Here is a 14,570-nt window from a genome sequence, read left to right as displayed (position 1 = left end):
ATCAGAAATGACAAAGATGGGGTGGCGCCTGTGGCTCAGTGAGTAGGGCGCCAGCCCCATATGCTGAGGGTGGCAGGTTCAAACCCAGCCCCGGCCAAACTGCAACAACAACAACAACAAAAATAGTCGGGCATTGTGGCGGGTGCCTGTAGTCCCAGCTGCTCGGGAGGCTGAGGCAAGAGAATCACGTAAGCCCAAGAGTTAGAGGTTGCTGTGAGCCGTGTGACGCCACGGCACTCTACCCGAGGGCGGTACAGTGAGACTCTGTCTCTACAAAAAAAAAAAAGAAATGACAAAGACGAAATAACAGACTCCTCAGAAATTCAAAAAATCCTTAATATTATAAGAAACTTTATTCTCAGAAATATGAAAATCTGAAGGAAATTGACCAATACTTGGAAGCACGTCACCTTCCAAGACTTAGCCAGAATCAAGTGGTAATGTTGAATAGGACCATGTCAAGTTCTGGAATAACATCAACCATACAAAATCTTCCTAAAAAGAAAAGCCCGGGACCAGATGGCTTCATGTCAGAATTCTACCAAACCTTTAAAGAGGAATTAATTAGTACCTATATTACTCAACCTGTTCCAAAACGTAGAAAAAGAAGGAAGACTACCCAACACGTTCTATGAAGCAAACATCACCCTGATCCCCAAACCAGGAAAAGACCCAACAAGAAAAGATAATTATAGACCAATATCACTAATGAATATAGATGCAAAAATATTCAACAAGATTCTAACAAACAGAATCTAGCAACACATCAAATAAATTATATATCATGACCAAGTCTGTTTTAACCCAGGGTCTCAAGGCTGGTTCAATATACGTAAATCTATAAGTATAATTCAGCACATAAACAAATTAAAAAACAAAGACCATATGATTCTCTCAGTTGATGCAGAAAAAGCTTTTGATAATATCCAGATAATATCTGATCCCTTCATGATCAGAACACTTAAGAAAATTGTTATAGAAGGGACTTTTTTTTTTTGGTTGCAGTTCAGCCAGGGCTGGGCTTGAACCCGCCACCCTCGGCATATGGGGCCGGCGCCCTACCGACTGAGCCATGGGTGCCACCCTAGAAGAGACATTTCTTAAACTGATAGAGGCCATTTACAGCAAACCCACAGCCAATATCTTATTGAATGAAATTAAATTGAAATCATTTCCACTCAGATCAGGAACCGGACAAGGCTGCCCATTGTCTCCACTGCTCTTTAACATTGTAATGGAAGTTTTAGCCACCGCAATTAGGGAAAAAAAGGCGATCAAGTGTATCCATATAGGGTCAGAAGAGATAAAACTTTCGCTCTTCGCAGATGATATGATTGTATATCTGGAAAACACCAGGGATTCTATTACAAAACTCTTAGAAGTGATCAAGGAATACAGCAGCGTCTCAAGTTACAAAACATTCATAAATCGGTAGCCTTTATATATACCAACAATAGTTAAGCTGAAAAAACAGTTAAAGACTCTATTCCGTTCACAGTAGTGCCAAAGAAGAGGAAATATTTGGGAGTTTATCTAACAAAGGACATGAAAGATCTCTATAAAGAGAACTATGAAACTCTAAGAAAAGAAATAGCTGAAAATGTTAACAAATGGAAAAACACCATGCTCATGGCTGGGAAGAATCGACCTTGTTAAATTGTCCATACTACTCAAAGCAATATATAATTTTAATGCAATCCCTATTAAAGCTCCACTGTCATACTTTAAAGATCTTTAAAAAATAATACTTCATTTTATATGGAATCAGAAAAAAACCTCGAATAGCCAAGACATTACTCAGAAATAAAAACAAAGCAGGAGGAATCACGCTACCAGACCTCAGACTATACTATAAATTGATAGTGATCAAAACAGCATGGTACTAGCACAAAAACAGAAGTAGATGTCTGGAACAGAATAAAGAATCAAGAGAGGAATCCAACTACTCACCGTTATTTGATCTTTGACAAACCAATGAAAAACATTCAGTGGGGAAAAGATTCCCTATTGAATAAATGGTGCTGGGTGAACTGGCTGGCAACCTGTAGAAGAGTGAAACTGGACCCACACCTTTCACCATTAACTAGGATAGACTCTCACTGGATTAAAGATTTAAACTTTAGAAATGAAACTATAAAAATACTAGAAGAGAGTGCTGGGAAAACCCTTGAAGAAATCAGTCTGGGCGAGTATTTTATGAGGAGGACCCCACGGGCAATTGAAGCAGCTTCAAAAATACACTACTGGGACCTGATCAAACTAAAAAGCTGCACAGCCAAGAACACAGTAAGTAAAGCAAGCAAACAGCCCTCAGAATCGGAGAAGGTATTTGCAGATTATGTCTCCGACAAAGGTTTAATAACCAGAATCCACAAGGAACTCAAACGTATAAGCAAGAAAAGAGCAAGTGATCCCATCGCAGGCTGGGCAAGGGACTTGAAAAGAAACTTCTCTGAAGAAGACAGGCGCATGGCCTACAGACATAAGAAAAAATGCTCATCATCTTTAATCATCAGAGAAATGCAAATCAGAACTACTTTGAGATATCATCTAACTCCAGTAAGATTAGCCCATATCACAAAATCCCAAGACCAGAGATGTTGGCGTGGATGTGGAGAAAAGGGAACACTTCTACACTGCTGGTGGGAATGCAAATTAATACATTCCTTTTGGAAAGATGTTTGGAGAACACTTAGAGATCTAAAAATAGATCTGCCATTCAATCCTATAATTCCTGTACTAGGTATGTACCCAGAAGACCAAAAATCACATTATAACAAAGATATTTGTACCAGAATGTTTATTGCAGCCCAATTCGTAATTGCTAATTCATGGAAAAAGTCCAAGTGCCCATCAATCCACGAATGGATTAATAAATTGTGGTATATGTACACCACGGAATATTATGCAGCCTTAAAGAAAGATGGAGACTTTACCTCTTTCATGTTTACATGGATAGGGCTGGAACATATTCTTCTTAGTAAAGTATCTCAAGAATGGAAGAAAAAGTATCCAATGTACCCTACTATGAAACTAATTTATGGCTTTCACATGAAAGCTTTAACCCAGTTATAACCTAAGATTAGGGGGAAGGGGGAAAGGAAGGAGAGGGAGGAGGGAGGTGGGCGGAGGGAGAGTGATTGGTGGGATTACACCTGCAGTGCATCTTATAAGAGTACATGTTAAACTTAGTGAATGTAGAATGTAAATGTCTTAACACAATAATGAAGAAAATGCCAGGAAGGCTATGTTAACCAGTGTGATGAAAATCTGTCAAACAGTCTATAAAACCAGTGTATGGTGCCCCATGATCGCATTAACGTACACAGCTATGATTTAATAATAAAAAGAAAAAACGTTATGCAGATAATTAAGTAAATATATAAAGTGTCAAATTGTTAAACCTACCAGGAAGATGGTAAACAGAGAACGTGGAATAGAAATATTTTTAGGAGTAGGTTACTGAAATACTAAGGTAGCTCGGGAAAGGGCTCATGACAATGTGACATATAAGCAAAGAACTAAAAGGAATATAAAAGCAAATTATGTTGCTAACTAGATTAGAGTGAATAAATAGCAAGCAGACAAAGGTTTTGAGCTGAGAAACTTCCAGGTGATATGCCAGTAGGACTAGAGCAGAGAGAATGAAGAGGGGTAGCATAGCAGGAGATAAATTCAGAGAGGTAATAAAGAGCCAAACCATGGGGCAGCACCTGTGGCTCAAGGAGTACGGTGCGGGCCCCATACTGGAGGTGGGGGATTCAAACATGGCCCCAGCCAAAAACTGCAAAAAAGAAAAAAAAAGCCAAACTATAAAGCACTTTATAGGTCACAGTTGTTAGGACTTTGGCTTCTAGTCTTACTTTCAGAGAAAGCAATGGAGAGTTTTGAGTAGAGTTGTGACATGAACTAGTATTGGTTTTAATATGATTACTTACCCTGTGCTGGGAATATACTGTATCTGGATAAAACAGAACAGGGAGAGTAGTTAGGAAGCTGTTGAACAGGTGGGGTGAGGAACGTGAGAAGTTTAAAATAGTTTTCTGAAAGAATATGCTAGTTCTCTTCCCACTAGCAGTAAATCTGAATTCTTAAGAGTTTCAATGTATAGTGTTAATAATTGATATATAGTATGTGTTATGTTAACTTTTAACAAATCCCAAATCTTTATAGCAAAAAGGAGATCTATTAAAAAAAAAAAACTACTTAATTTTATCTTTTATCTTTTTCTAGGTTACAGTTCCTCTGAGTCATCTCATCAATGCCTTTCATTCACCAAAAAACACATCTATTTCTGTCAGTGGAGTATCAGTTTCTCAACACCAGCATCGAGATGTAATTCCTGAGCATGAGGCTTCCAGCAGTGAGGTAATAGTTTTTACCTTGATTTTGTAGCAAAGCCTTTTTGATACACAGTGGATAACTTGAACATCTTGGGAATTAGAGGCACTGATCCCCCTCTTTGCATTTGAAAGTCTGGCCATAACTTTTGACTCCCCAAAACTTGAGCATTGATAGTATTGCTGTTGACTGGAAGACTGGAAACCTTAAAGATAACCTAAACAGTTGATTATCACATACTTTGTATATGTATTGTGTACTGTATTCTTTTTCTTTTTTTTTGAGACAGAGCTTCACTTTGTTGCCCTGGGTATGGTGCCGTGGTGTCCTAGCTCACGGCAACCTCAAACTTTTGGGCTCAAATGATCCTCTTGCTTCACTTTTTTGTTTTTAGTAGAGGCAGAGTTTCACTCTTGCTTAGGCTGGTCTCGAACTTGTGAGCTCAAGCAATCCACCCATCTCGGCCTCCCACAGTGCTAGGATTACAGGCATGAGCCACTGTGCCTGGTGTTATTTACCGTATTCTTATAGTGAAGTAAGTTAGAGAAAAGAAAATATTACTAAGAAAATAATAGGGGGATGGCGCCTGTAGCTCAGTCGGTAAGGCGCCGACCCCATATACTGAGGGTGGCGGGTTCAAACCCGGCCCCAGCCAAACTGCAACCAAAAAATAGCCGGGCGTTGTGGCGGGCGCCTGTAGTCCCAGCTACTCGGGAGGCTGAAGCAAGAGAATCGCCTAAGCCCAGGAGTTGGAGGTTGCTGTGAGCTGTGTGAAGCCACGGCACTCTACCGAGGGCCATAAAGTGAGACTCTGTCTCTACAAAAAAAAAAAAATAATAGGGAAGAGAAAATATATCTACTGTTCATTAAGTGGAAGTAGATTATCATAAAGGACTTCATCCTAGTCATCTTTGCATTGATTAGCTGAGGAGGTAGAGAATGAGGAAGAGGACAGATTGGTCTTGCGAGGGAATAGCAGAACCAGAAGAAAATATATATAATTTTTGTTTTCAGCTTAATCTTTTCGGTACATAAAGGTATTGTGGCTTTTATCATACATGTTAAAAAATTACTTCATTTGGCCTTTTGATTTTTAAAAAAATTTCACATGGCATTCTGTTCGGTATTAGCACTTTCTAGATTGTGTGATATTAGTCAGATATTCTTTTGTTTTTCTCTAGCAGTATCAGTGAACCCACAGATAACTGATTGTAAATACCTTCTGAGTCTTAAGGAGGATAAGTAGTTAGAAGCTGTCTGCTATCTCATGTGAGCTTTGAATGTAATTGAACACTTACAATATAGATACTTGAAAGTGAAATTTATAAACTAGGAAACAGCACTTTCAGTATTCGTATAATTATAAAGTCAATATTGCCTAGGATGTGAAGAATTATGAACCTAAGAACTTTTGTATTTATAAGGATAATTAATTAGGTAGTTGCTTATAAACTTAACAATACATTTTTCATATAAAAGATAGTATAATCTGTAGTTAAGTTTCTAAGCCTGTAAGTAGCTTATGTTCTTAGTCCTGGTGTCAGAAGCTACCGCAAAGGACAATAAGGAGGAAATGAAAAGAATTTGCTTCTGTAGTGGTGTAAGGTCAGTCTTAGGATAAAATTTTGGTTAGATGAAAAGTTTGTCTTTGTCACCTTTGTGCTTTTATACTATTTGTCCAGTTCCTGTTGCCTCTTTCTATAGGCAGTCCATTGTCTTTCTACTGTCTTGACATTCTCCCAAATTAGAGACCAAGAATGCTTTACTACCTTACTATGTGTATCAAAATTGCTAGTTGCAACAACATTATTTTAGAAATTTGTTTTAGAAGTCATCTGTGATCCTCCTGTTCTCTGGATATAATGTTTTATATTTGTTTCATGTCCATTTTTCTCTTGTACTTTTTTACATTGATTTAGATTGTACTGGTTTATTTAATAGTCTGTGAAAATGTTGTGCCATACATTTTCTGTATTTTTAATGATTTCACAGCATCCATTGTGTGATTTTTCCCTGTTGGAATATTGTTTTAACCTTTTTGTTGCCATAAACAGCACTTTTTTTTTTTTGAGACAGGGCCTCAAGCTGTTGCCCTGGGTAGAGTGCCATGGCATCAGAGCTCACAGCAATCTCCAACTCCTGGGCTCAAGCGATTCTCCTGCCTCAGCCTCCCAAGTGCTGGGACTACACGCATCTGCCACAATGCCCAGCTATTTTTTGGTTGCAGTCGTCATCATTGCTTTGGTGGGGGGCCCGGGCTGAATTCGAATCCATCAGCTCAGGTGTATGTGGCTGGTGCCTTAGCCCTTTGAGCCACAGGCATTAAGCCAATAAAACACATTTTAACCCAGCAAATAGTTACCTGCCCATTCTTTTTTTTTTTTTTTTTTTAAGAGACAGAATCTTATTCCATCGCCCTTGGTAGAGTGCTGTGGTGTCACAGCTCACAGTAACCTCCAGCTCTTGGGCTTAGGCAATTCTCTTGCCTAAGCCCCCAGGTAGCTGGGACTACAGGCGCCCACCGCAACGCCTGGCTATTTGTTGTTGCAGTTTGGCTGGGGCCACGTTTGAACCCCCCATCGTCAGTACATGGGGCCGGTGCTCTACTCACTGAGCCACAAGCACCGGCCTCCCCTCCATTCTTGTTATAGATGTTTGAATGATGGTTAATAGGCTGGTTCTTGATAAAAGTACCTTATATGAAGAGAAAGGGGAAAAAAATCAAACATTTCACCTGATTCTGTGATCCATAATGCTTAATGTGGTGTGGTGGTTTTTTGAATAAAATGAATGAATAAAAAATTACTTTTTTCTCTCATTCATATTGAAATGTCATCTCTTTATTTAAGAATGCAATTGAGGCGGTGCCTTTGGCTCAGTGAGTAGGGCGCCGGCCCCATATACTGAGGGTGGTGGGTTCGAACCCAGCCCCGGCCAAACTGCAACAAAAAAATAGCCGGGCGTTGTGGTGGGTGCCTGTAGTCCCAGCTACTCGGGAGGCTGAGGCAAGAGAATCATGTAAGCCCAAGAGCTGGAGGTTGCTGTGAGCTGTGTGACGCCATGGCACTCTACCGAGGGCGGTAAAGTGAGACTCTGTCTCTACAAAAAAAATTTAAAAAAGAAAAAAGAATGCAATTGAAAGTATAATTTTTTATTTATTTTGTTTTTGCAGTTTTTGGCCAGAGCTGGGTTTGAACCCGCCCCCTCCAGTATATAGGGCTGGTGCCCTACGTCTCTGAGCCACAGGCGCCGCCTGAAAGTATAATTTTTTAACCTTTAACCTCACGTGACTGACCTCAGTAAAACTAGAACTATAAAAAATATTTGCTTCAGGCCAGGTGCAATGGTTCACACCTGTAATCCTAGCACTCTGAGATGTCTGAGCTCACAGGTTTGAGACCAGCCTGAGCCAGAGCGAGACCTCATCTCTAAAAATAGCTGGCCCAAGGGTGGCGCCTGTGACTCAGTGGGTAGGGTGCCTCCCCCATATACCGAGGGTGGCAGGTTTGAACCTGGCCCCAGCCAAACTGCAACAACAACAACAACAAAAACAGCTGGGTGATTTGGTGGCGCCTCCCAGCTACTTGGGAGGCTGAGACAAAAGAATCGCCTAAGCCCAGGAGTTAGAGGTTGCTGTGAACTGTGATGCTACAGCACTCTACCCAGGGTGACAAAGTGAGACTCTTGTCTCCAAAAAAAAATTTGCTTCCGGCTCGGCACCTGTGGTTCGAGTCACTAAGGTGTCAGCCACATACACCTCAGCTGGTGGGTTCGAATCCAGCCCGGCCCACCAAAACAACAACGATGGCTGCAGCCAAAAAATAGCTGGGCAGGCATTGTGGTAGGCGCCTGTAGTCCCAGCTACTTGGGAGGCGGAGGCAGGAGAATCACTTGAGCCCAGGAGTTGGAGGTTGCTGTGAGCTATGATGCCACAATACTCTACCAAGGGTGACAAAGTGAGACTGTCTCAAAAAAAAAATTTGCTTCAATTGTTAAATATTAAAAAGAAAAGAGAAATTGATGTATTTCTTATTTCTTATGTTTTTAAAATTTATATTATTTCAACTGATAAGAAGTACTCTGTAAGTTAAATATCTTGATAATATTAATGCCTACTTGGTGGACTTAATCTTTTACAGCCTGCACTTAACTTAAGGGATCTTGGATTGTCTGAATTAAAAATTGGACAGATTGATCAACTGGTAGAAAATCTACTTCCTGGATTTTGTAAAGGCAAAAACATTTCTTCCCATTGGCACACATCTCATGTTTCTGCACAGTCCTTCTTTGAAAATAAATATGGTATGTTAATATACTTTTGGTTTTAATTAAAATAAGCCATTTTAGTACTATTAATAATTATTTTAATAGATACCATTTATTAGCATTTGCTATGGGCTAGATCTTTCCTGAGTTTTCTTTCATTTTTATTTTTTGTAAATCTTGACATTAGAATAATATTAGATGGATAGAAAAGTTGCAAAGTACAGAGTTTTCATATAGCCTTCACTTTTGCTTCCCTCCAATGTTGACATTCTTTGTAACTGTAGTACATTGTTAAAACTAGGAAGATAACATTGGTAGAATTTATTTATTTATTATTTATTTATTTATTTTGTGGAGACAGAGTCTCACTCTTGGTTAGGCTGGTCTCAAACTCACATGCATAAGCGATCCACCTGCCTCAGCCTCCCTGAATGCTAGGATTATAGGCTGAGCCACTATGCCTGACTAGGACAATATTTTTAATTGAAGTACAGATCATTTGGATTTCAGTAAAATTTGATTTCCCCAAATCAGTTTTTCTACTGGTGTTCCTTTTCTTTTGCAGGATTTAATCTTGCATACTATATTACATTTAAAAGAATGTGGGGGGTTTTGTTTGTTTTAATTTTAAGTGACACATATTTATTAAATTCTAGATAACGTACTTAATCTCTTAGTTGTGGTGGTGTTTATGAAATCTCTATGTATTTTCCTATTTGAGTCTTGTAACAATTTGGTATTATAACCAGACTTACACTGCAGTCTGTTGAAAGGATGTCAAATCATTAATATCTCTTTAGCTGTCATTTAAACAAAGCTATAAAGTCCAGGAATATGGGTGGTGCCTGTGGCTCAGTGGGTAGGGCGCTGGCCCCATATACCCAGGGTGGCGGGTTTAAACCTGGTCCCAGCCAAACTGCAACAACAAAAAAAAAGCTGGAGGGGCGGCGCCTGTGGCTCAGTGAGTAGGGCGCCGACCCCATATGCTGAGGGTGGCGGGTTCAAACCCAGCCCCGGCCAAACTGCAACAAAAAAATAGCCGGGCATTGTGGCGGGCGCCTGTAGTCCCAGCTGCTCGGGAGGCTGAGGCAAGAGAATTGCGTAAGCCCAAGAGTTAGAGGTTGCTGTGAGCTGTGTGACGCCATGGCACTCTACCCGAGGGCGGTACAGTGAGACTCTGTCTCTACAAAAAAAAAAAAAAAAAGCTGGGCGTTGTGGGGGATGCCTGTGATCCCAGCTACTCGGGAGTCTAAGGCAAGAGAATCACCTAAGCCCAGGAGTTAGAGTTCGCTGTGAGCTGTGTGACACCACGGCAGCACTCTACCAAGGGTGATAAAGTGAGACTCTGTCTCTACAAAAAAAAAAGTCCAGGAATAATGGCTCGATGCCTGTGGCTCAAGCGGCTAAAGCGCCAGCCACATACATCAGAGCTGGTGGGTTAGAATCCAGGCTGGGTCTGCCAAACAAAAATGACAACTACAACCAAAAAATAGCCAGGCATTGTGGCAGGCGCCTATAGTCCCAGCTACTTGGAAGGCTGAGGCAAGAGAATTGCATAAGGCCAGGAGTGGGAGGTTGCTGTGAGCTGTGATGTCACATTACTCTACCCAGGGCGACAGCTTGAGGCTCTGTCTCAAAAAAAAAAAAAAAAGTCCAAGAATAAAAAAGCAGGTTTAAGTAGTTCATGATGAACGTTTGATTTGAATCTACTTTGCATAAACTTAATTCATTTGGTAATCATTTTTCCTTTGTCATTATTTTACAAAAAGGCATAAAAAATGCAAGAGTGAGAAAAAATGAAATGCTTTTAAGCTTGGGGAATTAGTATAAAAATCTGCTTGCATTTTATACCTTTATACCTTCTTCTAAAGTACTTGGCCCATAAAAAAAGTACAATTTTTTTGTTATATTATTATTTCTAGTGTTCTTCTAGTCTGCATATTTGCATTTACTTTCTTTTTGTATTTTTTTTTGCATTTTCTCTTAAGGTAATTCTTCATTCTGCCAGCTGCTTGCTAAGTTTAGGCAGGTAGAGGTTTTAGGAAGGAGTTTTTTGACTCTACTCTGAAGGCTGAATTTTAACAAGGACATATAGTCAGATGCTAACAACTCCTGGCTTCTATTGTTACTGGTGCTGACCTTTTTTCCCTAGGATCTTAGGTATAAAATACAATGGGACACGTAAGTCAAGACAAGGAGTTAGGAAGGATCACTGAAGTATCATGGCTTACAGCCATGGAAGAAACTTTCTTTATACTCAATGACTATGGAAGCTTTATGAGCTTTATGGAAGCTTTACTATGGAAACTTTATGATGTTTTATTACATTTACAGTTTTTGAACTTAGTCTCTCAGAAATAGCAGTTCTTTATCTCTTTATGCACTTAACTAATAATTTTAAACTAAACATATTTATCTTTTACCTCTATTGGTTTGAATTTACTTTCATCAGAACTTCATAAAAGAATAATCTTTTCATGGACAAATGAAAGTTGAAATCAATTATATTGTTGTTTTCCTAATAATTGATAAAATTACTGATATTTCATAATGATTTTTGGTTTGGCAGTTGGAAAATTTACTTTTTGCAATTTCCCTCCAGGTTACTTAGATATATTTAGTACTTTACGTTCCTCTTGCTTATACAGACGTCATTCAAGAGCTCTTCAAACCATTTGTTCAGATCTTCATTACTGGCCAGGTAAGAAGCAATAACATATTTATTTTGAAAAAAAAAAAAAACAAACTTACATATTCTGATTTGTCTTTCTTAATGGTATTAATGTTTATAAACATTTGTTTACATTTCACAGTAGGACTTAAAGAGTATTTGCTATTGATTAGTTTGGGTGCCTCTGTATAATTTTTAATCTGGAAAACAAATAATTGGAGCTATATTTTGAGTGTGATAAGTGCCACAGAAAACTAAAGTTCCAGGGAACTTATCTAATACTTGTTCCAAAATAATGGATTGAGGAAATTTGCTTACTTGCCCTCACTTTCATAGCCCATTTAAGTGCTGGGAAAAAATACATAAAAATGAGAAAAAGTTAAGACAACACCAGAGGGCTTTTATTAATGGACCAAAAATTTGAGGACTTTCAATAAGTTTAAAGATAGCAAAATCAAATTTGTATTCATTCGTGTATTTATTGAATACCAGCACTGGTGATAGTTAGGTGATAGTAATAATTTAAATGAAAAAGATGTGTTTCCTACCTTTATGGAATTTACAGTAGAATGTCATGAAAGAAGTGAGTACTACTACTGGAACTCAGGAAGAACCCCAAGCACAGAGTCAATAAAAGTGGGCTCTCTGATGGGACAATAATAATAAATAGCTGAAAGATTGCCAAAAATGGGTTAATAACAAGGCAGATACATAAAGCTTTTAGCTTTTAGTTAAATTAGCAAAAGATACCTTTCTAATAAGGTGTGAGTATGTGTGTTGAGGGGATTCTGTCTCCAGAGATTCCTGATTTGAGCTTTGATGACAAAGACATAGGACAGTACCCCAGATTACTTTGGTTTTAAATCATTTATACATCGAAGGTATATTAGGCATTCATATAGTTCATGTTTTGTAGTCTGATACATTTCCTACCTTAGTATTGAAGAAACCCTTTTGTAGTCAGTACTAATTGCTGTCTTTACAAATACAAATAGATCAACAAGATTCTCCACATATTTGAGGAAAACTTTTTTTTTTTTTTTTGTAGAGACAGAGTCTCACTTTATGGCCCTCAGAAGAGTGCCGTGGCATCACACAGCTCACAGCAACCTCCAGCTCCTGGGCTTAAGCGATTCTCTTGCCTCAGCCTCCCAAGTAGCTGGGACTACAGGCACCTGCCACAATGCCCAGCTATTTTTTTTTGTTGTTGCAGTTTGGCCGGGGCTGGGTTTGAACCTGCCACCCTTGGCATATGGGGCCGGCGCCCTACTCACTGAGTCACAGGCGCCACCCGGAAAACTTCTAACATAAAAAAAAGGCACCAAGTTCATCAAAGAGACCGATAATCCTTAAGAAATTAATGCAGAAAACCGAAGAATAAGACAAATGATAATATTTTCAGATGTTCATGGAAGATTGATTTATAAAAACTGAGCATGTATTAGGGTATTAAAAATATCTTAATGTTGGCTCAGCACCAGCCATATACACCTGAGCTGGTGGGTTCGAATCCAGCCCGGGCCCACCAAACAACAATGACGGCTACAACCAAAAAATAGCTGGGCATTGTGGCAGGTGCCTGTAGTCCCAGCTACTTGGAAGGCTGAGGCAGGAGAATCGCTGGAGCTGTGATGCCATGTGCATTACCCAGGGTGACAGCTTGAGGCTCTGTCTCAAAAAAAGGGGAAAAAAAAAAAAAAAACTTAATGTTATCATATTAAAATTCTGAGATCAGGTTCTCATTGTCAGATAATAAAATTAATATAACAGTAAAAAACCCTAACTATTTGAAATTTGAAACCCTTTATAAATATTTAATAAATATTTCATGGCTGTGGGGAAATCCAAACAAATTACAGATGCAGTAATGAACCACAGTAAAAACCTCCATATCAAAATCTTTTGGTTGAGGGTGAAGTGATGTGAAAGTATTGTGTATTTATTAGAAAATAAGAAAGATGAAAAATAAATCGAATTTTAACAAAAAGTAAATTAATTTGATAAAAGAAAAAAATGAGAAATAGTTTTTAATTAAACCAAAAACAAGTTTCATTTAAATAAATGATAAAATAGAACAACACAACAGTTCTGATTTAGAAGCAACAGACTGTAACACCATGGCACTCTACCAAAAGGCGACAAAATGAGATTCTGTCTCAAAAAGAAAAAGAAAGAAACAATGGGAAAATATAAGCTGTGTTAGAAGTGCTGAGCTATAAATTGGCAAAATTGATCCAAGAAGAGATAGGATAATAACCGTGAAGTTTGAAAAATAGTATTTTAAAAATATAATTTCTTTGCCACAAAGGCACTAGGTTCAGATGGGTTTATGGCTGCATTCTGTTTTTCCAGAATTTTTTTTTTTTGAGACAGGGCCTCAAGCTGTCCCCCTGGATAGAGTGCTGTGGCGTCACAGCTCATAGCAACCTCCAACTCCTGGGCTCAAGCGAGTCTCCTGCCTCTGCCTCCCAAGTAGCTGGGACTACAGGCACCCGCCACCACGCCCGGCTATTTTTTTGGTTGCAGCCAGTCTGGATTCAAACCTGTCAGCTCAGGTGTATGTGGCTGGCGCCTTAGCCGCTTGAGCCACAGGCGCTGAGCCTGTTTTTCCAGAATCTTAAATTTCCTATTATTTAAAACTTTATTTAAAAAAAGGATAGAATAGGCTTCCCTGTTCTGTGAAGTTGATGTTACTAAAACTGGTATTAGCATTAGCACAAAAAAGGAATAAAGTAGGTCAATTTCACTTAATAATAAAAACACAGAAATTATAAAGCCCCAAAAAGTTCTGAAGTAGACAGAAGAGTAAAAAGCCAAAAGCAATCTGAAGAAAGCAAGTTCAGAAATGTGCTTAAGGCTCAGCGTCCATAGCTCAGTGATTAGGGTGCCAGCCACGTCCACCAGGGCTGATGGTTTCGCCCTGGCCAGCTAAACAAACAAAAATAGCCAGGTGTTGTGGCTGGTGCCTGTAGTCTCAGCTACTAGGGAGGCTGAGGCAAGAGAATTGCTTGAGCCCAAGAGTTTGAGGTTGCTGTGAGCTGTGACGCCACGGCACTGTTCTAAGGGCAACAAGGTGAGACTCTGTCTAAATAAAAAGAAAGAAATGTGCTTAAAATATATTATGACTGAGAAATATAAGAGTGATTTCACATTATTGGTAAGTCTGTTAATTCATATTAATTAGAAAAGAAAATTTATTTCAGTGTATGATAAAAAGGCACATGATAGGGCGGCACCTGTGGCTCAGTCAGTAAGGCGCCGGCCCCATATACCGAGGGTGGCAGGTTCAAAC

General features: G+C 39.1%; 1 protein-coding gene across 2 annotated transcripts in view; it reads left to right on the top strand.

The window, feature by feature from the left end:
• LOC128572313 (ATP-dependent zinc metalloprotease YME1L1) overlaps nucleotides 1-14,570 on the top strand; it is a 45,949-nt gene that overhangs the window by 7,136 nt on the left and 24,243 nt on the right. For both annotated transcript variants that reach the window (XM_053572135.1, XM_053572136.1), the window contains exons 3-5: nucleotides 4,234-4,368; nucleotides 8,481-8,643; nucleotides 11,210-11,308. In XM_053572135.1, the coding sequence (XP_053428110.1) occupies nucleotides 4,234-4,368; nucleotides 8,481-8,643; nucleotides 11,210-11,308 (397 nt within the window). The remainder of the gene's footprint in view (nucleotides 1-4,233; nucleotides 4,369-8,480; nucleotides 8,644-11,209; nucleotides 11,309-14,570) is intronic.

Source organism: Nycticebus coucang, chromosome 20, assembly GCF_027406575.1.
Source record: "Nycticebus coucang isolate mNycCou1 chromosome 20, mNycCou1.pri, whole genome shotgun sequence".
NCBI classification, from domain to species: domain Eukaryota; kingdom Metazoa; phylum Chordata; class Mammalia; order Primates; family Lorisidae; genus Nycticebus; species Nycticebus coucang.
Note: the sequence above shows the minus strand (reverse complement) of the source record. Positions and strands in the feature narration are given on the sequence as shown.